This window comes from Rhamphochromis longiceps, linkage group LG18, assembly GCF_057381845.1.
Source record: "Rhamphochromis longiceps isolate RC_006_pf linkage group LG18, R_longiceps_female_GT1.1, whole genome shotgun sequence".
Lineage (NCBI taxonomy): Eukaryota > Metazoa > Chordata > Actinopteri > Cichliformes > Cichlidae > Rhamphochromis > Rhamphochromis longiceps.
In genome coordinates, this window is record NC_140574.1 from 12011343 (window position 1) to 12025213 (window position 13871).

General features: G+C 39.3%; 1 protein-coding gene across 3 annotated transcripts in view; it reads right to left on the minus strand.

Annotated features, from left to right (window-relative positions):
* The window catches only part of LOC146647809 (guanine nucleotide exchange factor VAV3-like), a 49507-nt gene continuing 35636 nt past the window's right edge, over nt 1–13871 (minus strand). For 2 of the 3 annotated variants that reach the window (XM_085389308.1, XM_085389307.1), the window contains exons 22-27: nt 13713–13747; nt 13455–13571; nt 8425–8512; nt 7790–7919; nt 1740–1888; nt 1–1125 (exon numbers count right to left, since the gene is read on the minus strand). In XM_085389308.1, coding sequence (XP_085245434.1) covers nt 1084–1125; nt 1740–1888; nt 7790–7919; nt 8425–8512; nt 13455–13571; nt 13713–13747 — 561 coding nt within the window. In that variant the 3' untranslated portion in view covers nt 1–1083. Of the gene's footprint in view, nt 1126–1739; nt 1889–3368; nt 3429–7789; nt 7920–8424; nt 8513–13454; nt 13572–13712; nt 13748–13871 lie in introns of all 3 variants that reach the window. The other variant, XM_085389309.1, reaches the window with a different exon arrangement.

A 13871-nucleotide genomic window follows, 5' to 3' on the forward strand; every position in this document is an offset into this window, starting at 1 on the left:
ACAGTTTTGCTTTATTACAAATTGAACAAATGAATTCTAACCTCTCAATAAGTGAGCCTTTATGCCAATGACTGTTTCATACTTTATATTAAACAGACTAAATTCAGACTGGTATTAACCTTCTCATCTAATTTTGCCAAAGGAGCAAATAAGTACATTTCTCAAAATGTCAAACTATAGCTTTTCAGGCTAAACAGATTTTTAATGATTTTCATCAACTCAATGTTTATTGAAGGCTGCACTTAAAGTTGAGGTGATTATTTAAATAAAACAGTATTTAAAAGGACAGGAATCTAATTTGGGAGATGTAGCTTTATCAGTGGCGTCCTATGGCCACATAATCAGCTGTTTCTCTGCAGATGTGCATCACTTCAGCGTCCACAGGCCCACTGACTGACAGATCAGTCCATCATGGTTCCATCCTTTTTCTCCATGTTCCACCCCTTTTTAAAATTAGGGTCAAATTCAAAGTTTGGCAGTTACAGTTTTATCAAAGGTTTGTGTCCACGCAGTTTGGAATGCAAAAAACAAGATTAAAGAGAACTGAACGCAAATATCGACACAGCCATGAGGGCTATAGTGTTCCAGGAAGAGTCAAAAACTTCTCAACACTTTCACTTTAATTTGGTACTTGAGCAGGGCACTATAAGCAGAATCTGTGGTCCAGCTAGATGATTGAGCCTTGCTGACCTCGATACATGACAACAACGAAAGGCAAGACTCATACCAGATGATGGAGTCATCAATAATAAGAGAAGTTGAGTGGGAGAGGAAGGGAAGGGGGAGGGTTATCTAGGCACAGCACATGTACTTCCCAGTGGGCCGCAGGGGCAGACAGGACTGCGTAGAGGTAAGATATGGCATGACGCTCCTGGAATCTGTGATTTGACATTTCTGTGTGAGAGTCTGTCAGAGGACAGGAGAAGGTTTTTAAGGGCACTGCCACCTCCTCTTGTGTCCAAGTCTCTGGATTTTTATCAAAGAGAGATATGACTGTGGGCCCAGACAGTGGCAGAGCAGCATGGCGTTCACTGGAGGGTTTCAGCCTGAATGGGTGCTGAATACACGTTCCAACAAGCGAAGTCAGTCCTCCTCTTCCACATAAGTAGAGGGAAACCATCCCACCTAAGAAGAGAAAAGTAGCATCTAGATCAGCATTTCAAATTCAACCAGACCTCCGCTGATCTTGTGAAGAATTCTTCTCCTGTCACAATGTACAGACTGTTATATGTAGTCTTGATCAGGATGGGTCAATAATTCTGACAATTTGGAGGTGAGTACAAGAGATAATTCATTGTTAACTCTAGGATGAGTGGTAACTGTGATACTGTGCCTGCATGGCAGGGTTGGAGAAGTGTGTTCACAAGCAGTGCCATACTCAGATGTGAGCAAATTTAGTGGCGAGTCGTTGTGCATCGAATTGCATAACAACTGATACTTTGGCTAAACAAACCTAGTAAAAAAAATAATAAATTAACTGACGGACGTTTTGTTGTGCCAATGTGACATGTCCCATTAAAACTAAGGAGCTTTTTTCCATTTAACTATGGATGAAGTGGTTCACCCTTCATGACATGCACACTCACAAGCTCCCTGCCAAACACAGCCATTTACTGATTCACCCTTTTTAATTTAATTTTTAATACAAAATATTTGTGAAATATTTATTTGTTGTCCCACTTTGAAACAAGTAAAAAAAATCCTGCCAGCTGCAAAGAGCAAGTTTGTCAAAGACATACCCTGCCACCGACTACTCCCTTCCACCACCCGTTGGGCATCTTGGTGTAGATAGTGATAACGTCTCCCTGTTGCAGAGAAAGCTCCCGCGTGTCTCTGGAGCAGAAGTCGTAGCGTGCAATTGCATAACCCACCACTCTAGGAGAAAAGACTGAAACAGAGAGAGATCTTATATTACTTTTGGACCCATTTACAAAATTTCACCTTATCTTAGACTGTGAAAACATCTGCTGACACTGATCCAGCAAGAAATATCACACTTACAGATCAGAGTTACACTCCTCACAAAAATGTAAGCTGAATTTAATATTTAAAGACAAAGTTTACAGATGTACTGCTGTTTTCAGGGTGAGATTAAACTTTCATGCTCACTTACTGTAAGAAAACTAACTAACAAGGATCAAGAGAGAACTTGAGCCAAACTAAATTCAGTTCATCTATATAAAATTATTATGGTTCATTGATTTTTTTCTTTTTTTTTTTAGTACAAAACATATTCCTCACAGGTATTAATCGTAGTAAACTGACTATGTCATTTTGTGAGAATGATAGGGCAGCGATTCTAAAAAGCCTTGACTCATGGGTTTGATTCATGTAAAAGCAAAACCGCAGAGGCAGAAATGAGATAATGCTTAAGGTTCGCGGGTGAGAGAGGAGAAATGTATCCGACAGCTCAGCTTGGTGGGTCCAAGCACGCAGCCAGGATGAGAGAACTTGGGTTATCATGGTCATGTGTTCATCTTATTAAAAGTTAAAGGTGAATTCAAGCGATGCATCCAGCACTTATCAGGTTATCCAAGTTTGTTCCTACGCATGCAGGTCAGGGCTCATATCACACGTGAACACGGCTGTGCATAGGTTTGTTTACCTTATCTGTGAAAACACAGATGACACGACTGTGCAGATATGCTGGACGAAAGGAATACATCTATCCTCTCATGCACACAGACATCCAAAGTTAACCCACATCACAACAACTCAGGTGCTCAGTTCCACACACGCATGCTTAAAGTAAGCACAGAGAGAGATCATTTAATTCTTAAATATTCTTAATAAACTAAAATTTTTGCATTCGTGTCTTGCTGGAAACACGAAAATGTGAAAAACCTCCAGTTATTCTGACTCGGGAGCCCTTACTCATTATTTCAAGAGGGTAACCACCACTGTTGGCCTTAAAGTCACAACTTTTAATGGATACTAAAGCTCAATTAACTGTTTTATTGTGTAACATATTTGTCACAGTTCATTAAGTGAAACCATACAAACAAAAGCGCATGTCATCTTTTTAATTAGCTGAATTGATAGTGTTATTGTTGGATGTAGTAAAATGTAAATGCCAGCAATGGTGGCTTTGCAGCTCTTTGCCAGTGGTTTGCTGACATTTCTGCAGTTATCTTGACCAAATGGGAGATATCATAGCCGGCAGAAATTCATAACATCTGTGATATTTAATTTCCAGAAGACTGATGTGAGGGTTTTTCCCCAACGGGGTGACTTATACACTCTGTGTAATTACCAAGGAAAAAAATGCATTATTTAAAAGAGACAAGAAAACAAGACAGCTCATCTTTAGAAACGTGGAAATGTGGACATACAGCGGGGGGAATTCAAAGAGAGTAGAAAAGCTGTACCTGTACCTGACCAGAAAGGCGAGGAGGAGGGAGGAACAAAGCTGCAGCCGCCAGGAGAAACTACAGAGAAACGAAGCGAGTGATGGGAGGGGGTTCAGGCCGTAGTGGGAGCAAAGAGAGAACATAAGCAAAGTAAACACAAGTTTGACAGAAAGAGAGCGTGTTTGTGTGAGGGTAAAGGAGAGAGAAAGAGTAAAAGTTGTCAAAGTCAAAGTACAAGCAAAAAAGCAAATAAGGTTGGGGATACGCAGTGAGAGAGGAGGGCAAAACAGTGAAACCATCAGACAAATTGTTACTGCCCCGGGCACATGCACAAAATCTTACACAGCACAAACCGCAGTAAGGTGGGTTAAGTGAGTGAGCCTATAATGCGTTTTGATGCCTGAAAGTCAGTATAGGTATGACTTTTTTAAACACTTATATGTTGCTTTTTATGCCTCAGTACCAATTCAGCAAAATGTCAGTGGTAGGCAATGGACCAATATTTAAGACAATTGTGTGCTTTTGATGTAGCAAAAACAAGTCTGAGAAAGTATCATTCCTAATTCAGGATAAAAATGTGGAGACAGGAGCACTACAGTGTGGCAGTCCTACGCAGAACTGCCAAAACTGCCACAGCCATATCAAGACATTACAAGATATTTCACAAAATGCTGTATAAAGTCCTTTATTTGGTTACCACTTCTTCTCTAATTGTGGTCCAATCCTAAAAGAGAAAAACTTCAACAAAAATAATCTGAATAAATAATTTCGTTTGCTTTGGCATACTAATATAGCAGGATAAAATGAATGATAATGTGTTTTTCACCAAAGGACCTAACCCAGTGAAAATGAAAAATTGATGGGAGACACTTAATTTGGAGATGGTATGAGCAGGACTGCTGGTCTGAATACTAAAGACTATTTTGGTATACAGATGGATCTACTTGTTGTAGGAATTTCTGTAAAGAATCCCTTTGCCTATTAACGTCCATCATTTTTGGTTTACTATGCTGAATAATAAGTCTCGGATGTAAACTTTTGGCTACATAATGTGGCTTTCTTCAACTTTGTGCTGGTTACACTGCATAAAAATCAGCAATAGCAAAATTTTCAGCTTCAACTAAAAAAGCAGCGGCAGCTTGTGTGTAAGTATACGTCTGAGCAGAAGCACGGTGCTGTGACAAGGCAGCGTCTGGGATTCCACACTGCAAAGCTAAGAGCTCCTGCTCCCATATGAAATCTCACCTGAGCCAGCAGACCCTCATGCTCAGAAAACAATTCCCGTCAGCACAGCAGTATGGTTTCATGCCTTCTCTTTGTACCGTACAGGCAGAGACCAACATGCGTCAAATGTCTGACCAGAGTTCGCACAACTATTAACATACTAATATAGCATGAGTATTTATACTTTACATGAAAATATTTTTGATTCTTTTAGACAAGAACATATGTGCATGGACCGTGCACAGGGTGACATGAGTTTCTATTATTTAAAATATGCTATTTATATCAATGTGGGCCAGAGAAATGACCACAAAGCTACAGCAACTGAATACTAGAAACCTTGTGAAAATGTATTGCAGGCCTGATGTATTCGATGTTTTCAGGTGAATGCACAAGTTGAGTATCTTAAAATTCTTTCAATAATTCTGTCATAAATATTTTCAGGACATTATACATCAAATTTAATGATATTGATATAAGATAACAGACTCCGGTGTCCCAGTAAAAGTTAGACAAAATGATTACCCTGACAGACAACACAAGATCATTGCATTGCTAATTAGTTCCCAACTCCAGCTTTCACACACACAGGGAAATGCACTCAGTCAGACTTAATTAAAAATTCTAGCTGGGGTTTTTCCAAGCAAATTACTCCAGAGTTTTGATGGCTTTACAGTAGTTCTGCATCTTGTGATTGTTTACTCAGCCTTGCATTCTATTTTCTTTGCTATGAGGTGTCTGTTTTGAGATTGTTGTTGTTTTGGCATGACATCTGTCTTTCCACAGAGGCTGTTTACCAGACAGAGAATACGGTGCCCACTCTAAGTCTGTCTATGGGGGTGGACGACTTAAGGCAATAATAATCTATCCCAGAATACAATGAGGCAGCGGCAGGTCTGTCAAGAGTTTTTCAGAGACAGCGGCGCGGTGAATGGCAGCAATGCACAAACACGGCTCTTGCAGAGCTGCTTTGAAGCTTGATGCGCTAGGAGACCGATGCTGACAAAGGAGTGAGAGGGATAAGGATGTAGCAGAATTTTACATCCGAAAAGACACAAAGGGCTAACTTTGACTTTGTTCCTGTGTTCAGTTGCTTGCCTCTGCCACTCTTGCGGCAGCTATGGTTGTTTACACATACACCTTTCTTTAAGTTAAGACAGTTTACCTCCAGCTGCTTCCTGCTCTTTTACATCAGATCATATTTGCAAACTTTTCCCACTTTTGCGGAAACAGTCACGGTCTCTCGGTTGGACCAGGGGTATCCCCCAGGTGTGTGTCAGCAGGCGGCTGTCACAGGTTTTTTTTCCACGGCAAGCCCAAGTAAAATGTCATGTCCTGTCAGGAAAATTGTGAAGCCATCTCAGAGCTGAGCAGAGTGCGGAGTGTGACGTTTGGAGTAGCAGGCTCCTGGTGCTTGCCTCGGGCACTGGGCTCTAACTGGGACCTCGCTTTCCCAAGCCTGGTGAGCTACAGAGGCTCTTTTATATTTCTCTCACTCGCTGTCTCTGACTCTCTTTTGTGTTTTCCTCTCCTATCTCTCTGACTCCACATCCCTTTGTACTCTTTGCCTCTCTTTGCATCTATTAAGATGCAGTAAGATGTATAGGATGAAAACATACACAGATTAACTTGACGCACAAATACACACAGAATAAATAACAATTAGAATAGAAGTAGATCACATATAGGTGGCCATGAATGTCACAAAATCAATGGATTTTAATGTTTTTTTTTCCAAATTAGTCATCTATAACTGTGAGTCATTTACAATGAGGGTAAAATCAACATAACAAGAACAGCTATTAATAGCCAGCGTAAATCATCATCATCATCCAGATTACGTATCCGGATGCATGTTAATACAACGTATCATCTTTTGCACTGCATTCTCTGTCTCGCCTGTTCTCGCCTTCTGCTGCTGTTATTCTCCGTCTCCGGGCTTCCTCCAAATGTCTATCCACATTTTCTACTTCGATTTTCTACTTTCTACTTCTAGTGTATGCTTCCTTCTTCACTGAAGACAAACTGAACAAATAATTAGCACAGAATCAAATAATGAAGTCATGTTTTTTATATTCTTCATTTAAAACCTAGATTATACACCACCGCTGATACAGACAAGGACAGCTGGAGAGCCAACTGCTGACTACTTCTTTGAAGTCCGCCACCTGGGGCACATGTGTAGTTGTTGTACTATAATGTAAATTCTCTACGGAGTAGTCTGTGCAGTCACAAAAAGCAGGCAGGCACACCGACGGTCACATGGACCCTCGTGCTCGCTGTCTGATGACGAAATTTACATCAATGGGACCCAAGCGGACCCTAACAGGCTTACTGAACATACAATCGAAAAAGTTCATGCTGGTTTTTATAGAAAGGTGTCAGAATACAAAGTGCAATGCAGTTTGTTGTGTGCAATGCAGCTTCTTGGTGCTACATACAACAACACACCTTCAGGGGTCTAGTGAAGTCCATACGTCAATGGGTCAGGGCTGTTTTGGCAGCAAAAGGTGGACCAATACAATATTAGGCAGATGGTCATAATGGCATGCCTATTAAATATACCGATCAGGCAGTTAAATCTTAAATGACATGAGAAGACCAACCAAGCAAAAAAAAAAAGAGGTTCGAAGATAAATCTGCTGCTGTCTATGCTATGCTATTCCAAGGGGAATCATGTTAGCTCATTATGCTGAACTAAGTGTTTCTAACATGTCTCAAATGTTAGGAATATGACAGCCTTGGGTATCAAGACAGAGGTATTAGACACTTAAGTGTCTAATAATGAAACAACTGCTTTGTCAGCATGTTTATATATATATATATAAAGCAAGAGTGTATAGTACACTGACTTGACTGTAATGTAAGAAACTGTGTAGTAGGTGAGAAACTGATTACAGCAAATGGTTTTGGGGTTTAGAGTGTTTTATTGTGTCTATGAGATGGCATGGGAAATATAGACCACTGACTATATCCATCATAAAGACAGGTCTAAACTTCCCAGGGAAAAAAAAAATACTACTCGCCTTGCTTTATCTGACCTGGTCTGTTGTAGCAAATGTCTGACCCTCTGGTCCTCCAAACAGGTCAAAACAAACGCTCAGAATATCTTTCAGCTACAACTGGATAAAGCTCTGATCTGAACTTGGAGCTTTTCAGCCTGTCATACAGATACCATCAGGAAAGGAACCTGAATGTTTGCAAAGCAGACTTACCACTCCCGACCTTGGTAATGGCCGTGGGCACGTTTCCATTGGGCTGTTCCCTGTAGGGGTGCTGTAGAGTGGTGTCGAGACTGCTGAAACCCTCCTTTAGAGAGTGCTGTTGGTAGTATTCCACCAAGTCCTGTGTCAACCACACAAGAAAAAGAAATGTACCCAAAGCACCGCTAAGCCATAAAAATACAGACTGTATAGTGCACAAGTCTATAGAAGTGAATGCAAGGACAAGTTGAAAGGTTAGCTGCTCATTATTCTTGACAGTACAAGCAATGCAAATACAGAGAGTATTACAGAGAAAGTGTCCATGGGCCAGCGTACCACAATGTATTTTTTTTTTTTACACCAATGTCAAGTGCAAGCACTGAATACATTTGAATATCAGCTGCTGCGATACAAAGCCACAGCTTTAAAGCATGTCCCTGTGGCTTTCTAAGTGGGTACAAACATGTCAGAATAAACCAGTGGTAGTTATATAATTTTAATTTTAAAAAGTACATTTTTACTTGTATGGAAATTGCATTTTTCTCAAGAGAGGTCTGCAAAAATAGTGGAAAGTAAAAATTATTATGCTTATTAATGCTATAGCAGATTGTAGGCTGCAAAAATCCATAGAAAGATAAAGCCATTACCAGCACAGTTTTGAAAACCCGACTCTCGGCAATGTAAAAGCCTCCATCCTTGGTCAGAATCTTAATGTGCTTGACTTTATCATTGAACCTGTGGAGGATGAATAAGACATGGGTTGTTAATCAAGTAGACATGCTTCTGCATCAGTCCAGTCTCTATGATGAACTGTCACTAAGGTCTGTCTGTGCTGAGAGTTGGTTACTATGCTGAGCCAATTTCTATCTCTTACCAAAGCACCGTATAGTCAAAATTATGCCAGAATTAGACTGATCCTTTTATTATAATTCACAAAAAATGTAGAAAAACTAAAAAATGAAGCCAGGGGCTTTGTTCGGTGCTGGCTTTGTTCAGTGCTGCCAAAAATATGTTGCCTACCCCAGCTTTAAATACATTAGCTGACACAACAGTGTCACAACTGTGCTCAGGGTTAGACAACAGTAATTATTTTACTCATAAATTATACTCCGTAACAGTTTCTAATCAGCCAGTCACAAATAGACAGAATAACAAGAGTGTCAGCTTTTGACAGCCACCATAATACCAAAGTACAGCGTGCCCTCTTTTTACTAAGGAATGTGAATTCTGCAATAGAGTTGCCTAATTACTGCTGCTGATTGTATGGACTTGGTGTGTTTGCCACACTGAAAGTTAGTACAATTGCATCACAACCAAATGTAAAACATAACAGTTGCAATTGAGTGATATTGTGGATTAAACGACTAAATCATCACTCAGTGCTGTGCAAAAGTCTTGAGCCATCTCTCATTTCTTTATATTTTTCAACAGCTGTCCAAGGTTCATTTATTCATTCATTTTCAGTGCAGTCTTTGAACCTGACCGCTTTCAGAGGAATGCTTTTTGTTTGTATATTTTTTACTACGTCATATAACATTGAATCTTAGTCAAAGAGCAGCTGTTAAGAAGCGTTTCCTAATTAAAGGAAACAGGCTGAAGTATGGCAAATTACACAGAACTGGACTGAAAAATCACTGGCCAGGTCTTATGGACTGATGAATCAAAACTTTACATTTTTGCTGCATAGTTATCATACAGTATGTACTGAAAAGAGTACGACAGAGGACAAATGCTACAGTCATGGCTTGGAGTTGCACTTAAGTCAAATTTTGATGATCTTGACAAAAGTGATGAAATTATAAATGTAGAAACTATTGTCAGATTTTGATTCGGTGTGTAATACCATCTGGAAAGTATCTGATTGATAAACTTCTAGCATGACAATAACCCCGAACACACTGCCAATGCAGCAAAAGAAGACCTGGATAGAAAAAACAAACAATTGAATGTGATCTACCATGGATTGGGCTCCCCGGGGCTAGGACCTCAACATTAATGTGATGTAAAAAGAAAAAGAAGAGCTTTAAATGTCCTTCAAGAGGCATGGACAACTATTCCTGGAGACTACTTAAAGAATATACAAGAAAGCCTGCGTATGATAGTTCAGGCTTTGTTGAAGAATAAGTGTGGTCTCTAGCTTGTTAAAATTGGACAAACCTTTTTTTTGCCTTGTAGACTGTATTCCCATGTATGTTTGCAAACGTTTCAATAAAACACTGCATCTATTTGAGATTATAATACTATATATAGTTCTATGTTTTAATGTAGGAGTGTTTGAAGTGGTAGTGAAAGTAAGTTGGGAGTTTGAGCCATTTCCTGTAGTGTGCTGTATCTAACATGTCCTTAATATTAAACGAAGGCAGACTGAAAATCTCTCAGTGCAGTGTTTAACCAATGAAAAGAATATTTTCAAGTTGCATGTACGACTGTATGGATGTACTAAATGTATGACTGTACTGTAAGTAACATGTTACTGATTTGCAGTCATAGGGTGCCTAACACACAGAGACAGATAACCCGTTTGGTGAAGGCAAGATGTTTCCTTCCCTCGTAAAGGCTCCCAAGGTGTTACACACATGCAAACAGCATTCAGCACACACAAACTGACCGCTTGTAGTGTTTGACACCAGACAGTTCCAGTTGATTAGTAGCAGCTCTCTGTGTAAAGCTCCATTATCTCAAATGGCCATCCTGATAATGATCTTAAGCATTGAGACAGGCAATTAGGATTGGAGTGTTCAGAAACTGGCCCTGTACATCAAAGCTTTGAATGAGGAACGGTATGAGTCCACCAAACCAAATGGGCTGGAATGGTGTGTCACAGTCTGAATAGTCTTAACATCCAAACACTATTTCAGAGTGCACCCTCACTTGTTATAATCTCTTGGAGCCATCATGGCAGGTCAGAGGGACTCGATAGTCCTTTTTTTTTAACAGAGTGAACAAGCTTTGATGTGCCCTGAAACGTATTCACTAGTTAAATGGGCAGGGCTGTATTTGAAAAGAGGAGTACGCAGGCACTCATCTTGTAGATAAAGCAGTCATTTGTTGAGGCCTTAAGGGAAGTATGTTTTATCTACAACTCAAGTGTGTTTCTAGCCATCTTTTGAAATACACAGACTGATAACTGAAGAGCATCAAACAGTCTGATGCAACGCTATCAAGTTTTCGTTGAATATACGTCTGAGACAGATGGTGAAATAGACTATTCGATTCCCCCTCTTTCCCATGCTATATTCAGTTGAATAACTGTCATACAATAACAAAAATGAACTTCTACAAACTTTAGGCATGATGTGCAAATGCCGGACAAGGTCTCCTTCACCAAAAAATGTTTTTAACTAAAACTAGAAAAGTTTTGAGAATTTTGTACTTTAGCAGTGACAATTGAAAAATGTGTCTTTCAAGGAACATTGTTAATCTAACTCTATATTGTCACAATTACAGGCGTTTGAGAATCAGAGTACAAATACAAAATGCAGCTTTTCAATGATGATTTCATTAATTAAGGGGAAAAAGCCATACAAACCTACCTGGTTAAAAATGCAAAAAAGTAATTGCTCCCCTTGTTAAATAATGAAATAACTGTGATTAACTTGGTTGTTTGGAAATCTGAGTTCAATTTCATTAGCCACACCCAGGCCTGGTTACTCCCACACCTGCTGATTCACTTAAATAGAACAGCGTCTCAATAACTGCAAGCCTCGCTTGGCTCAGTTAAAGTTTTTGTGATTCAACAATAAGGAAGACGCTGGGGAAAACAGCATTCATGGGAGAGATTCAAGGTAAAACCACTCCACCACGAACCAATATAAACACTAAGGTTCGACTCAAATTTGCTGAAAAACATCTTGATGAGCTACAAGACTTTTGGGAAAATATTCTATGGACTGATGAGACAAAAGTTTAACTTTGGAAAGTTTGGGTCCCATTACATCTGGTATAACACTAATACAGCATTTATTAAAAACAATGTTATACCCATAGTCTAACATGGTGGTTATGTGATGGTCTATGGCTGCTTTGCTGCTTTAGGACTGACACGACTTGCTTTAATTACTTAAACCATAAATTCCGCTCTCTAACACAAAATCCTGAATGACAATGTCCGGCCATCAGTTTGTGGCTTGAAGCTCTGGCGCACTTGAGTTATGCAGCAGGACAATGATTCAAAACACACCAGCAAGTTGACCTTTGAATGGCAAAAATAAAAGAATTGAGGTTTTGGAGTGGCCAGACTTAAATCAGATTGAAAGGCTTTGTTTTGATGTTAAACAGGCCGTTCATGTTCAAAAACTCTGCAGTGTGACTGAATTAAAACGAATGTGCAGAGAAGAGTGGGCCAAAATTCCTCCACAGTGATGTGAAAGACTCATTGCCAGATATCGCAAACACTTGATTCCAGATTGTGCCACCCTCTGCAAATTTAGTGGATAATTACTTTTTCACATAGGGGCAGATAGATTTGGATGGCTTTATTCTGTTACAACATGAAATCATCATTTTGAAAGCTTTATTTTGTATTTACTCATTTATCTATCTCCAGTACTATATTTCTAAGTACTGCAAGTACTATATTTCTAATTAAGAGACCAGTAAGCTCTAACTTGACCTTATTTTATTATATAAATTTATAATTATATAACTAGAGAAGGGCCAAGTTTAATTAATTGTTGTCCTTATAGAAAAGTTGTAAAATAAACCACAACAATGGCAAATGCAGTTTAGCGTAACCTTGAATAATAACTGTTGCATGAAATAAACTGATCAAATTTAACCCACAAACGCACTAAAGTGCAAAATTAAGTAACTGTGTAAAACCATAACAAGATGCATCCCTGGATCCATTTCAGCGAGAGACAGCGTTATAGAAAAATCCCCCAGGACGAAACTCTTCCGATTTTAACCAACAAAGCAACAACAGGATTTAATGAATTCAGTTTTATTTCTTCACGCCTGTAGAGCAAACGGCGGCACTTTTTGCTGGGTGAAGGATTTTTTTTCACTGTGAAAATGAATTTTTAATTTGTTGGATGCTTGTGTCAAGAATAGTGAAATTTTTTCGTTGATAAGATGGTCTCTTAGGAAATTAGCTACCTCAACAGTCAGCACTGATGCATTTACATACTAGGAGGGCTGGGAACAGTATGTTTTCTCCCAACTATTTTGTCAACATTTAGAAGCTTGTTAGAAAATTAGGGTGAAAGCAGACACTTCAAAACTTGGACCAAATAGGTTTATATTGCTAGAACAAACCCTAAGAAATGTTTCTTTTCTCATTTTAGACCTTTAGAAGCGACACTGCTTTTCCAAACGTTTGCACTTCAGTATAAACTGTGACTCATTACACCAGACATGATTTTTTTTTGTCAATCTTCAGTTACTAGATGCTGCTGTCACTACAACTTATTTTGCAGTGACGACTGGAACATAGCATGATCTCCTTCTGCTGCAGCCCATCCACTTCAACATTTGATGAATTGTTTGTTTTCTGAGTCATTTGCATGTGGGCATTTTGTTTTCTTGAATTATTCCCACCATCCGTCTCTCGCAAGAAGGTGTTTTTGCCCACAAGACTGGTGCTGACTGCATGTGTTGTGTTAATTTCATTTTTATTTTTTTGGTAAAAGAGTGAAAAATGTCGGAGAAAATAAATAGAAAGCAAGATGTCACTTACTTTATGCTGATTGCATATTCAGTGCACTCTTTACTCCTGTGCCGAATCAGATACGTGCTGTTTTCCCGGTCCAAGAGGGCGACCTCAGCTTGGCATCTTTCCATAGGCCCTGCAAACCTCAACATCCATAAACAGCTACTGTAATTGCACTGATCCACTCACAATGCATTGTCATAGTCAATGTATAGCCAACATTATCTATAATCTGGAGTAAGAATGAACTGTGGCCATCCTTAGACATTTATTTTTGCCACTTACCAGAGCTGGGCAGAATAATCGACAGGTTTTGGAACCTGGCATAGAAAAATAATTGTGGTTATTTTGAGTTTTGATTGAGTCAGATCAGAAGGTAGAGGTCATTTATGTGATATTCAAGGCATATCTAATAGCTAAAATCCATCTTCTACAGTGAGAAAA